The sequence below is a fragment of the Poecilia reticulata genome, linkage group LG1 (genome assembly GCF_000633615.1).
Source record: "Poecilia reticulata strain Guanapo linkage group LG1, Guppy_female_1.0+MT, whole genome shotgun sequence".
Taxonomy (NCBI): domain Eukaryota; kingdom Metazoa; phylum Chordata; class Actinopteri; order Cyprinodontiformes; family Poeciliidae; genus Poecilia; species Poecilia reticulata.
This window is the reverse complement of record NC_024331.1, coordinates 1314850-1328901: the sequence shown is the minus strand read 5'-3', so window position 1 is coordinate 1328901 and position 14052 is coordinate 1314850. Positions and strand designations below refer to the sequence as shown.

General features: G+C 37.9%; 2 protein-coding genes and 1 long non-coding RNA gene across 4 annotated transcripts in view; 1 reads left to right on the top strand and 2 right to left on the bottom strand.

The window, feature by feature from the left end:
• The window catches only part of vav1 (vav guanine nucleotide exchange factor 1), a 29312-nt gene extending 22344 nt beyond the window's left edge, over nucleotides 1-6968 (top strand). The window contains exons 23-29 of the mRNA XM_008404671.2: nucleotides 381-446; nucleotides 630-661; nucleotides 1779-1889; nucleotides 3863-3950; nucleotides 4069-4198; nucleotides 6531-6679; nucleotides 6771-6968. Of these exons, the coding sequence (XP_008402893.1) occupies nucleotides 381-446; nucleotides 630-661; nucleotides 1779-1889; nucleotides 3863-3950; nucleotides 4069-4198; nucleotides 6531-6679; nucleotides 6771-6824 (630 nt within the window). The 3' untranslated portion in view covers nucleotides 6825-6968. The remainder of the gene's footprint in view (nucleotides 1-380; nucleotides 447-629; nucleotides 662-1778; nucleotides 1890-3862; nucleotides 3951-4068; nucleotides 4199-6530; nucleotides 6680-6770) is intronic.
• LOC108166683 (uncharacterized) lies at nucleotides 4983-6572 on the bottom strand. The gene is made up of 2 exons (XR_001777038.1): nucleotides 6485-6572; nucleotides 4983-5620 (listed from the first exon to the last, which is right to left on the bottom strand). It is a non-coding gene; the product is annotated as an uncharacterized LOC108166683 (long non-coding RNA).
• Nucleotides 6969-10247: 3279 nt separating the features above from the next.
• On the bottom strand, nucleotides 10248-14041 carry ubl5 (ubiquitin like 5). Of its 2 annotated transcripts, none has more exons than XM_008404684.2 (5): nucleotides 13963-14041; nucleotides 13628-13692; nucleotides 12703-12786; nucleotides 12590-12627; nucleotides 10248-11104 (listed from the first exon to the last, which is right to left on the bottom strand). In XM_008404684.2, the coding sequence occupies exons 2-5, from the start codon at nucleotides 13681-13683 to the stop codon at nucleotides 11061-11063; spliced, it is 222 nt and encodes a 73-aa protein (XP_008402906.1). In that variant the 5' UTR covers nucleotides 13684-13692; nucleotides 13963-14041; the 3' UTR covers nucleotides 10248-11060. The 2 variants fall into 2 exon arrangements, with proteins under 2 accessions (XP_008402906.1, XP_017163141.1); XM_017307652.1 differs by having other exon boundaries at nucleotides 13999-14030.
• Between the last annotated feature and the right edge of the window lie 11 nt (nucleotides 14042-14052).

Here is a 14052-nt window from a genome sequence, read left to right as displayed (position 1 = left end):
GTCGCCGCATGTTACGCAGAGCGGGCTTGTAATGTGGGACTCACCTACCGGTCCGGGATAAATCCATTCTCCTGTTTCTTCTCTGGGCCTTTTCACCTTTCAAAGAAACTTTCCAAAGACATCTGATCTGTTTCTTACTCATTTTGACGATTGTGGGCTCAATGTTGGCGCTGAAGTTACCAGACTTCCAACGATTCACTTTCTGCTAAAAAGTGAATCGTTCTTCAATACCAGACAGCATCTAAATGCTGTCTGGTATTGTTCAGGGGGCCGGACCAAATGTGGAGGCGGGCCGGATCCGGCCCGCGGGCTGTAGTTTGGGGACCACTGGTATACAGTGTATCTGTGCTGTAATCTGGTCATGTGACTGTGATTCTCAGGGAAGAAATCTGACAGCTGGTCAAGTGGGATGGTTCCCGTGCCAGAAGGTTCAGCCCTACATCTCTGTAAGTACAGCAGGCAGCACAAGCTGGCCTAACAAAATACAAGCTTCAGTTTGTTGTGTTTTGAACTAGTTTCCACCATTTGTAGCACAAAAGCAAACATTCACAGTATTAGGAAGTGAGGGATTATTACAGCCATGACCACGGGCTTACATATAACCTCTGTGTGATCTGGTTCTTTTCCAGAGGCCAACCCCAGAGCTGTCTGACTTCCTCTGGTGAGTATGAACAGGAACTGAGCAAAGTGACTGACTCACCAACCACAACTAGTCTCGTATCGTATGCAATTCAGTTCTTAGCAGACCTGACTGGGAAACACCACAATCCTGACACAGAGAAAGAAACACTATTGATAGCCATAAAACAGAAGCGCATACTGAGGAGAATATGCTGGTGTTTGTAAAGTTGTGCTTCCAAGATACTGTTGTGCAACACTGATGGGGCGATACAGCTCAGTACGGTTTCTGCCGTGCAAAATGTAACTCCAGTGTACAGAGATTGTTGTCTCACTATAAGTAATATGCTACAACAAATGATCAAGATTGTGATTAAACTTTTGAAAAAAAAAAAGATATGTGTGAAGCAAACATCACTTTGCAAAAAGCCAGAATCTTCTACTGCTGCCACCTAGCCGTCAGTATTGTTAAAGCACACAAAATGAAATCCCGTCTGGACTGCAATTTCCTTGACTTTTTTTTTTCATAAAAGATATTATACCATCACCTAGCAGAGTCTGTATGTACGGAAGAGGATTAGGACCACTGAAAAAAGTTAAATAATTCTGACTTTAATCTCAGATTTTGGCCCAAAATGTGACTTTATACTGATGATGCTAACTAAAAAATAAGTGAATAGTATGTTCCTTTGTTTTATCCGCATTCGATAACTGCAATTTGCCTCCCAAAGACATATGCTGCAAATGTGCAAAGGTTTGACAGAATTTAAGGAAGCCCACAGAGATGGAGGCACATTACTTCAACCTCATATTTCTTCACTGACCACCTGTGGCTTTAGAGCTGATTTGAAGACTTCATCTAATAACTGATACTTTACAGAGGAGAAATGGGGCAATATGTTTACTCTGCCAAGCTCCAGAACTTCTCACTTAAACAATTATGAAGAGTCTTTGACCCTTAACCCTTTTTACTATTGAACTTAGATTTTGTTTTGCTGTAACTAAATTTAATTTGTTTTTTTTGGTTCTTCTGATATTTTCTTGGTTGAACTATTTATTATTATCATTATTATTCAGAGCACTTATTTTTCATATACTCATGAACTGTACTTTGGTTTTGTTTCCCAGCTTATGTTTTTGTTATCTCACATTGATTAAAGGTTTGCTGGAAACATGGACCGCATTGCTGCCAAGAACCTGTTAATATCACGATCTGATGGAACGTTCCTTGTGAGGCAAAAGGATGGAGGAGAGTTTGCAATCAGCATCAAGTAAGAAGCCTTTAGCTGTGATGTTTCTCTGTTAATGAAATATTAGTTTTGTTATAGCAACAGTGAAAAGACTGTGCATTGTTAGCAAAATCTTAATTTGGATAAAAATTATGCTTTTTCTGTTTGTCTTGTTAAAAATGATCTCACGTTTAATTAATTTAATGATAATGTCTGCTTTAATATCCCTTGAACAAATATGTTTATAGATATTTTATTTTTAGATAATTTCATGGGATAGACAATGCAAAGTTCAGGGATGGTCTTCATGCAAGTGGAAAAGGTGATTATGAGAGAAAGTCACAAGCCATGCAGGGAACACAGCTCTGTTCAGATGAGACCAAATATGATGGTTTTCACCTGCAAAACACTATGTGAGGAGTAAAACTAAGGCTTTATAACAGTGGTTCTTAGCCTTTTTTGAGGTACCGAACCCAGCAGTTTCATATTGTCATTCACTGAACCCTTCTGTAGTGATAAATAAAATATGATTTTTTTCCCCCCAAATTCAAGACATATGGGTTACCCACTTTGAGTCTAGTTGGGTCACCCCAAGATCACCAAGTCCTCTTAAAAGGTAGAGTCTCTGAGAACAGTTCTTCAAAATATAGTCAGTGTTTTCAGCAAAGGTGAGCTGACTGTCCAGGAACGACCCAAGGTATTTAACATTTGCCACAGTTCCAACAAGTTGACCATCGAGAGAAACTGGAACCACTTTAAGGTCTTTAGGTGTTTAGATCATTTAATTAGCTCTACATTCTTAAGAGAATTAAAAATTAATAATAAATAATAAAGACTTTGCGGTATTCTGATTTAGTAATGTAATTATATTAGTTGTGTTACCACCCCCACGCCACTAGCAGGCCCAAAAGGATGCGACTAAGGAGCAGATTTAGAAGTACACTGAAAGCTACAGAATTTGGTAAAAACTGTGAGCTTTGCTGAAGTAATTAAAGACACAAGTTCAAATTCATGCTGAGAGTGGAGCTCTTTCAATCAGAGCTCCTCCGCAGCACTGATTGGCTAATCAATGTAACGTGATCCTCTGCAGCAAGTGATGGCAAAGCGGGGCGTCATCACGACTTTACACAAGTGTGTCTTTACCTCCGTGGCAGAGGCTCCGCCGAACCCCTGAGACCGACTCACCGAACCCTGGGGTTCGATCGAACCCAGGTTAAGAACCACTGTTTTATATCAACCTAAGCTTTTCAGGCTCAGGACCACTTATCCCATTTAACAAATTTGTGGGCAGGGCTGAGAGCTGTGAGCGAGGCAGCCTACAAACATAACTGACAGGAAGAATGGGCCAAAATTCTAGCAAAGTCTTGTGATTAGCTTGTGAAAAGAGATGCCCAAAATGATTCACCCAAGTCACACAATTCTTTTTAAGGTCATTCTGGTAGCCAGACAAGAAACAAAAAAATCCCTCCAGCATGTTCTGGTTTTCATTCAGGGTCTCATTCCAGTTGAGACCCTGAATCAGGAAGAGGTCAAAGGTCATTCTGGTCCGTAACTGAAACAGCTCCACTGACTCCTCCTGATCTAGAGACATGCAGTAATATTTTTATGTTAATGGAAGGAAAATTGTGATTTTTTTTTTTCCTGCTTTAAGTGTTATTCTAGGTTATCTTCAAGTAATTGTTGTAGCTTCATCTTGCTAATTGTGGTTAAAAACAAAGTAAACTACATGTTCAAACTGTTTCACATGTAGTTTACTTAAAGGTGTATTCTTAATCGAATACACCTTTAAAAAAGAAAGGATTTCTTCTTGTTCTGACTGGAAATGACAAAGGCAGCTCCAGTTTGCAGAAGTGGATTCAGAGTGAATTACAATGGACTTTCTGCTTGTTGCTGGTAATCTGTCAGTAATTTAACCAAAGAACTGTCTCATTGTCTCATATTTGTCTTTGTTTTATTTGTGAAAATGATGGTCTGTTTTTAAAATGAAACTAATAATCCATCTGGGTGCTCTCAAGGTTCAACATGGACATCAGACACATCAAGATCACCTCCTGTGAGGGCCTCTACCGCATCAACGACAAGAAGGCATTCAGAGGTTTAATTGTAAGTTTGAAGTAGAAGAGCCATTCTTATGTCAGGGATTTCTGATTGACAAAGTTTCCCTTTTTTGTTGCCACTCTGTTTTCTCATCAGCCCTTTTCTTTTTTTCTATCTTCATCAGGAAATGATTGAGTTCTACCAGAAGAATTCTCTGAAGGAGTACTTTAAGGATGTGGACACAACGCTGCGTATCCCTTTTAAACAGCCAGAGCAAAGCAACTCATCTAACAACACACCACACACAACCTCAGGTACAGAAGCCTTCCTGTGAGAATCTTAAAGTATCAGTCAGGATAGCTGAGTCCAGGCGCGGACCAATAGGGGGGGCTGGGTGGGCTGCTTAGCTTACTATTGACAGCATAATTCAGATTATTATATTACATTTCTGCCAACAGACGATAACCTTAGGCCAGTGGTTCTTAACCTTTTTTGAGGTACCAAACCCATCAGATTCATATGCGCATTCACCGAACCCTTCTTTTGTGATAAATAAAATGATTTTTTTTTTCCAAATTCACCCCAAGATCACCAAGTCTTCTTAAAAGGTAGAGTTTCTGAGAACAGTTCTTCAAAATATAGTCAGTGTTTTCAGCAAGTCTGTAACTTCAAATTACAGCTTATAATCGCCTCCCATAGACAGACAGTGTAGGTATATCATACATTTTCTGATTCCTTAGAGTCTGTTGAGTATTTTAGTCATTAACTCTTGTGTCCCTGATGTCCCTGGATACCACTGGGATGAAAGAAATATATAGTTTGGTCAAAAGGTGTGGAAAAATGTGTAATAATTTTGGTTTAACGACCTCTAATGACCTCTGTGTTGGTCAGAGAAACTCAAAACATGGCTTAAATGAAAGCCAAGAGTGTCCCCTTTAAGATGATACCAAATATTGCATTATAGACCTTTGACAAATGCCCATACCATGACCCTAAACCAGAGATACACCAGTCTCAACAGAATTTTTCCAAAGGGGTTGTTTACTTCATGAGATAACTATGACTCAGCTACCATTTTGGAAGGGCTATCATACCAAAATATTAACTAGAGACATGTATCTTTTCAAAAAACATTGATAGACTTTGCCACCCTGAAATAGACAAAAAAATGGTCTGGCCCATGGACTATATATACTAGTCAGCCCCAATGGCTGTTTCACTAACGGTTTAGCCGAAATGCTTCCTGGGTAAAAATCAAGACATACGCTGACTTGTTCCGCTAGTGGCTAAGGGGCTAGTTATGGTTGCTCTGTTATGCTAATTCGATGAGGAATTAAGTGACATGAGACATTTTAGTGAATTTCCAGTATTTATTAAAGGTACATGAATACATTATATGGAGCCTTTATACACAAAGCTATATGTTTCATGCATACGTTTCTATTTCTGTTAGCATTGCTAAATGAAAACTCCAGATTTTGCTTGTATGAAAATTAGAAATGACCTGAGACTAATAAAAAATACAGAATACCAGCAATGATGCTTAATAAAATCCTTAATTAGGCTGTGTTTACTCTACCACCAACTTTCCCTTAATGGACACAGCACTTCATGGACAGCCGTGTTCTTTAGCAGCAGCATTTTGTGTTTTTCGTGCTTGCAGAGTGTGTCAGCGACGGTCTCCGGGACAACAGCAGTCATTATTCATATGGGTGAAGGACAAGACACAATAATGTCTGAGACAAAAAAGACAAAACTCAGGCAGAATGTTAAGGTTGCCCACCTCGCAAGCTGATTTCAGTGACTACAAAAAAAAACATAAGTAGGAGGTTGTTTCTGTGTTTTTGTCAATGGAATATGTTTTCTTCATGATTTAATATGAAATATAATTTTTAGCAGCTGAAACCTTTATGTGGTTTTTGTCTGTTTTCTCAGGTCAGCAGGATTAAATCTGACCCAAAACCGCAAATGGTTGTGCATTTTGAAAATGGATGTTTTACAGCTTGTGTATTTATATGTATTTTCAACATTTTATTATTATTATTATTATTATTATTATTATTATTTCAAGTGGATTCGGATTTTATTTTACTGAGATCTTAGTTGTTGTTTTTTTCATGGTTGTGTAGCCCATTAATGTCTGTATTAGAAAAACTATTGTTTGTATTGGCCTTATGTAATATCCTAATTTCCTTAATTAAAACAATCATACTGAAAAGTTAATCTATTCATGAGTTTCACCATTTTTAATTGAATTCGTCAAATAAATGAAGATTCTGATGATATTCAACTCATTTGACGTCTGGCTCTGTTCTGGCTAATGATGTCATGGCTGCAGCTTCATGTAGAGCAGGGGTGTCCAGAGTCGGTCCTGGAGGCCCGGCATCCTGCATGTTTTACTTCTCCCTGGTTCTACACACCTGCATCAAATGATGGCTCATTAGAGGCCTAAGGAGAACATTGCCTTGCTGAGGAGGTTGTTACTATCACTAGGGAGAGAACTAAAACATGCAGGATGCCGGCCCTTGAGGACCCACTTTGGACACCTCTGATGTAGAGCATAACAGACATGAGACTCACACAGGTGTTTTAAAACTAACCTTATTTTAAGCCTCTTCATGCTGCAATGTGGGCTCTGTCTCACAGGCGGCAGCATAAGCAGCTTCGGCTTGGCGAGGGCCAGATACGACTTCTCGGCCCGGGACCGCACCGAGCTGTCCCTGCGAGAGGGGGACACCATCAAGATCCTCAAGAAGGGACACACAGGCTGGTGGAAGGGAGAAGTCTACGGCCGGGTGAGATTAGCACGACATCATCTACACGACGACAAAACGTTCAAATATTGAGAGACCGTCTTGTCTTACTTGTTTTTGCTTCTACTTCCAGGTGGGGTTGTTTCCATCCAACTATGTGGAGGAGGATTACTCTGATTACTGCTGAGATGTGTCAACCTGCTCTGAATGTCAAAGGTTTATTGTGAGCAACTGTATTAAACCAAATGCATGAGTGTAAAGCTGTGTGTGTGAAAGGAAATGTGGTTCTGCTGCTCGGGTGTCCAGTGATGTGAATAAACATTTTTATTCAGTTGGTCTCATCCGTCTCATTAATTTATTACAGATTTTGAGCAAACTTTTCTACAGTGTTTTGGCAAACAATTTCACTTGAATATTTATTGAGATATAATTTATGTAATAGGAGATTTATAAATTTGATCTGAGGTCAATTAAAAGTTTCAAAAATAGGTCTTTACAGTATCTTGTAAAAGTTTAATTTTCTTTGCAGTTTTTCCACATTGTTGCTATTGCATTTAAAAGCTTCAATGTGATCATTACAGTATGTCAGTACCAAGTAAATAATTATAAAGATACTGGAGTTTGAACCCACTAGAACTTTGCATTTAGAGTCATGCTTTTAGTTTCATAGTTGACCAGAGCCTCTTCCACTGATTTGTTTTGTATCCTACAAGGATTGTGGCAAACAAGGTACCTGCATGAAACTAAACTCTGTTCAGCTGCGATGATTGATAAAGATAAATTAACTCTTCGCACGTCAAAGATGGATCTGATTGCCAGAGTATTTGTGGTTTTAAGTCCAGGGCTCAGAATTTGTGACGGAAAGAAAAAAGGTGACAGTCAAATTTTGCAGACAGTTATTGCTGTTCAAAACGTCACATGTGATCAGTGTGGACTGGGGTGTGAATATATTCAGCTTCATATCTGGAAAACCATAAGATGAAGTAACACAAGAACACAGCATAATGATGACTAATTATAGACTGAATTCACTTATAGAAGAAACAAAAAGTGTCATTTGCATGATTAAAAAATATATAAAACATTCCAATTAAACATTTAAAGCTATTAGTCAAATGTACACTAATCACAAATATATCAGAGATTACAGCAAGCATCTATACTACACAAGAAAAAGGAAAGAAACATTTTAAATATTTCAAATTGTCAAAAAAAGTTTTTCAATGAGCAAAGCAATACTAGACAAGATGTGAAATGTTCACTTGATGAAGGTTACCATCACTCACAAACTAAGTCACAGGGACTGCTAATATATATTTTAACAAAGTGGTTTCAACTCGTATTCCATTTTTTCTGTCATTAAGCTACAGTTCTATCATGTAAACAGCAGAAGAAAATAAAGGCATCAAATCAAAAACCGAAGTCAACCATATATCATACAAAATAAAATGAAATAAAGGTAATAAGTGCTAAATAGGGGATACAACAAATAAGGAGCTTAATTTGTGGTTATTTACAGATGGTCCGTTTCTTTCTCCATGGCTCCATTGGTGTCAGTTTTCTTTTGGTTCATTGTGACCCCAGTGTTTAAACTCTGCAGCACGGTCATCAACCCAGAACCAGTAATGGAGGGAAGAGGCGTAGTGAAGGCAGAGCCATACAATCACAAACATTAACACTTTCAAAAACAACAAAGTCTTCTGATGCTTTTACTGTTAAATCCATAGTTGTGATTTTGACGGTAACTTTTTCATCCTTAGATGAATCTTCCATGTCCTTTTGGCCTTCAGGGTTCAATGTCAAAATCAAAGTATTTTGATCTCTCATCCTCAGAGCTCTCTACTAAAACGTCTTTGCATCTCATGTTATTTCCTAACAACTTTTCAACTCCCTTCGTAACAAGAAATCCAAGGTCCCAACCAAAAGCAAAAATCCTCTTGACTTGGTGAACAGTTAAAATGGTTTGTAAAGTCAGTTTGAAGTCGTCTCTCTGGAATCGATCTACCTCCAACCAAGTTGAGAAGCAAACTGAGAATTCTTGTATTCTTGTATCTCTTTGAACTGTTATGACATCATTGATGAGAACATAGAGGTTTCATCACATGCTGATGTCAAACAACCTGTCAGGTTCTTGTTTGTTTTAGTTTAAATGTAAGTCAATAAATGTAAGTTTTGTATTTGTCCTGTTTTCCAACTCATAGATGTAAAAATCTGAGATTTTACTTATGAGAATACTCATAAACAAATACATTTAAGTATTTTTCCAGAAGTTAGACACACATCAGTCACATTTAGAAACTGTCTCTAAACCATCTCCTTGACCTATTTCGTACTGTGGGTCAGGAGGATCCTCTTAACCCTTTAAAATTTTTTCTGACCTGGTGAAGTCATTTTTTTTTTTGCAATATCTTTGTAATTAAAAGTTTTCATAATTTTATATTCCAGGTATTCCTCAAAAAACATGTAACTGTGGGGTGCTGCGGTGGCCAGGGGTTAAGCACAACACAGCTGTCACAGGTTCGATTCCTGGCCTGGTGATCTTTGCTGCATGTCTTACCCCTTCCTCTCATTACCCACTTTCCTGTCTCTTCAGAGTAAGTAAAACATTAAAAGAAAAACATCTTGCTAATTTCATGCAATTAAAATTTTAATGTACCTTTTATACATTTTAAGAAATAACATTTTTAAATTACTACCCCGTTCTTTTGTAAGTGGGTCTAAAGTGACCTGCATTTATTTCCTATGGCATTAATGGGAATCTTTGTTTCTTACCAACTGTGACTGTCAGGAACACATTTTTGTGAGAACCAAACACACTGAATCCTAACTGTCACCCCTGATTAATAATATTTTACATAATAACTCTTACATACAAGTATCTTTATTGTTTACCTTATAAATATGGGTGGGTGTGCCAATCACGAGTACTGTGACACTGTTATTGTTACAAATCAATATATTAGCCTATTTCAAAGTTAGTTAGCCAACATTGCCTATATTTTACTGTGCATGTGTATTATTTGTGTGTGTGTGTGTGTGTGTGTGTGTGTGTGTGTGTGTGTGTGTGTGTGTGTGTGTGTGTGTGTGTGTGTGAGAGAGAAAACCAAAACAAAGAGAATGTGTTGAATGACATGCATATATTCAAGGTTCTTTCTTTTATCATTACAATAAATAAAATATAAAATCATAGCTATATAAATAATTGCATAAATAAATAAGGCAGAAAGGAATAGCGTGCCTTCTCCGTGTCGGGCAGGATGTCCTGCCCCAAGTGGAGGAGTTTAAGTATTTCAGGATCTTGTTTAGGAATGAGGGAAAAATGGAGCTGGAGATCGACATGCAGATTGATGCAGCGTCTGCAGTGAAGCAGCTGATGTGCTGGTCTGTTGTGGTGAAGAGAGAGCTGAACCATAAAGCAAAGCTCTTGATTTGACAGTCAATCTAATTCCCATCTTCCTTTATGGTCATGAGCTTTGGGTCAAAAGAAAGAGGGCACAGATATAAGAGGCTGAAATGAATTTTTTCCCGTAGAGATAGGGTGAGAAGCTCAGATATCCAAGAAGGACTCGGAGTAGAGCCTCTGAGAGGAACTACACTACAATGGAACTGCTTAGAGGTTATTTACTGAAGGTTTTATAAACTTTTTAATTATAGAAAAATATAGAACACTAACGATGTGTAACCACAAATGTAGGTCGGCCTGTCAGTTGTTTGGACTCAGAGCCAGTTCAGACCTACAGCACCTGGTTGAAGGCCTGAACTTGACAAATTAGATACTTTTAAACAAAAATAAGTCACTGAAACTGACTTTTTAAAAGAGCGAGCGTTTTACTCAGAAGATTAACATAAAAAAAAAAAAACAGAATGACCAATGTTTTGGAAAAAACATACTTCTTTATATAGAAAACAAAAGACATCTAGATAAGAACCAGAATTATACCCGTTTGATAATTTAAAACTTTTAGATAATGGATTGATGGAGAAGAGAAACTAAATGACGTGCAGAAAAATGTAGAGAAACACTGATTACATTTCCACAGATCCATCCTTTTTTTGGTCTCACTTTAAAACTACTAGATCACGTATCAATTTGTCGTGTTTTTTCAAAAGTTTAACGCAGAGATTGCTAACATCAAAACCAAACAGTGCATCACAAAACAATCATCCAAATGGTTAAGTCTAAAGATAAATTCATTTTTCAAAACTGCAACAATCACCAGCAACTTTTCTTGTGAACACGCTGCATTTATTTACAGAATATCAAAAGAAACTGATTTTGACCAGAACATAGCTTTCCCATTATGCTGAGACTTGTATGACAGCAGTGTGTTTTTGTCCGGTGGATGGCGCCCCCTTTCAGCTGCACACAGCTGTGTGTGTATGAAGTTGTGTTTGAGCATCTCTGACTTGTGGTCCTCCTGATCTACTGGTAGTACAACTCCAGGTTCATTCCATCGTGGATTTCATCTGCAGGAGCAGCAGTTAAGTACAACAGTCTGACTTTATTGGCACAAGTATAAAATAACCATCAACAAACAAAATGCTGCATTGATTTCTTCTATTTTGGCCAAAGCAGGTTTCATATTATCAAACAGGTTCAAATGAAACAACCTGATTACAGACAAGGTGTAGTTTTCACAGCTTGTTTTACTTAATAAGGGGAAAAATGCAATTCAAATGAACCTGAAAAGCAAAGAGCTAGTGGCCCTCAAAACTGATCTGCCATTGGATATAAGGCAGTTTATACGTTTTTTTTTACATCCCTGTGAAGGAAATTGGGGTTATTCTTGCAGCATGGTTTTAATCAAGCATGCCTAAGATGTTAAAAGTCATCTAGGCCTGTCGCGATAAACGATAATCATAAACGATAAACGAATCAACGCACAGCTTCAGTTACTACAACTAAAAACCAGCAATCAGCCTGAAACCTGGGAGTAGTGATGGACTGACCTGAACCTTCAGAGCCACAATAAGACAGACACAAAGTCGGTCTTCTATCACCTGAAGAACATCTCTAGGATTCATCTCTAAATCGCGCTGATGTCTCAGTGCGATCTAGAGAAACTCATCCATGCGTTTATCTTTAGCCACATTGATTACTGCAACAGCGTCTTCACAGGTCTGACTAATAAATCAATCAAACAGCTGCAGCTGATCCCAGAAGCTGCTGCTCGCGTTCTCATAGAGCACATAACACCAGTTTTAAAGTCCCTACACTGGCTCCCTGTAGCTCAGAGAATAGACTTTAAAATACTGTTGTTAGTTTATAAATCACTGAACGGTTTAGCACCACAATACATTAAAGATCTGTTATTGCTGTACCAACCGTCTAGACCCCTCAGATCGTCTGGTTCTGGTTCTGCTCTGCATCCCCAGAACCAGAACCAAACGAGGAGAAGCAGCATTCAGTTTCTATGCACCACAAATTTGGAACAAACTTCCAGAAAACTGTAAAACAGCTGAAACACTGGGTGCCTTTAAATCTCAACTTAAAACCCACCTGTTTAGAGTTGCTTATGGCTAAATTAGGGTTAGAGTACGGGTTTTGATGTCTTCCATGTTTTTATGTCTTTAATGGTTTTAATTTCTTTTTATTTCTTTTCTACGTTTTAATGATGTAAAGCCCCCCGGAAAACGGACCTGACAGGTCCTACAAACAACCACCCTCCTGAAGACCTGCTGCGTTTTCTGTCAACAAGATATTAGCATCTGGCAAGTCCTTAGCAAGTCCCGTTTGTCCCTCAGATTCAATCTGTCTGTCATAACTCTGCAAAATAGTTTTTCAGCTCAACCCATTTTTGCTCCTTGGCACAAAATCCAGTCAAAACAAGCTGAAGCCAACAGGAAACACAGCAAACCAAAAAACAGAAACATTCCTTCGTGATCATCAGTAACCTGGTGCAGTCTCATTGATCAGCTATAGACAGTGCAAGAGGAGCGCTTAAAGGATACAGTCTCCTAGAGTCACATGGTCCTTGAATATGGTATACCTTTAAAACAAACAGAAATAAATGTAAGGATACGAACAGCAGTGAATGTGGGAGTATTTCAAATGAGCAGTGTACCATTTTTTCAAAACGATCTTGTCATATCGTGTTCCTGTCTGAGCTGCGATGAGCTTCTTCAGATCTCCGATGGTATCCTCTGAGCTGAACATGGATGTTAAGGAGCACAAAAACAACTACTGCTTCTGTGAGACAACAAAAATGTCATCTACAGAGGCTGAAATCCTGGTTAGACTATCTTCAATCGTCCAACAAACATTAACATTAGGAATTGATGATCTTGAAAGAAAACAAAAGATCGATGATTTAAATAAGGCTCATTTTTTAAACTTCACATTCATATAGTGGGTTTATGTTTGTCCTGCTGAATCTCAGTATTTTCTGTTTCTAACATTGGCTCTCTATAAGTACAAATGAAGTTTAAGCAGAATTAAAATCTACTTTTTTTATTCAATTTTAGTGCTGTTGGTTCAGCATATCTACGTTTAACTGCATTCTTCTCCTAAATAAGGCGGCTCTGTGCTCTCTGACAGATGGTTGCTTTCTAAGCTGCAGTTTTCTTCTTAATAAAAAACAGCTATTCTTTTCCACTATTACCAAGTTTGTTCAGGACGATTGATTATTGCAAAATTAGATACTCAACACAATCGGTTGGGTTTCTTTTGATATAAAATTAACTATTAGGACTAGGAACCGAATTTTACTGCAATTTATTACTGAAATGATCAAATTGGACCCCACTGGGTTAATTTGATGATGCACTTCTCTTAAAAGCTTGACTCCTTTGATGACACTACAGAAATATTTGGCCTTCATAAAACCAAAATATTGAGAAAAAACTATGTAAGGAAAACGGATTAACTTTGAAATCATAATCTAAATAGGTTTCACTAAAAAACTGAATAATAACTTGTTTTTTTGTTTGTTTGTTTTGTTGTTTTTTTCTTATCAACCCACTGCTTTTCACACACCGTCACAAGGATACTTGCATTTGACTCGGACTTTCTTTCCAAGACGATCGTTGCAAACCACCTCGATCATTTTTGCCGTCTGTCACAAAAAATAAGGGGAACATAGTTAGGCCAGCGTTTGGCATAGCTGAACTTGATTAAACAATGGGTCAAAACATGAAGCAGTTTCGTCTGTAAATCCCTAAATTCAACACAGTAACCGTGTGAGTTAGCCAACATGCTAAAAAAATACCGTCGTTAAATTATTACTGTATAAACAAGTAAGCATACGAATAAACAGCCTATATAATCACGAAGATATTTACTTAAGTAAACATTAAATAACCTAATTTGTACACTCCTCACATACATTGAAAGTGCAGGTTAAAAAATTGTTCTCCCTCACTGGTATTTTCTGCAACGCTCTCGTTCGCTTTGCCGTAAAGCAGGTTCAATTTCT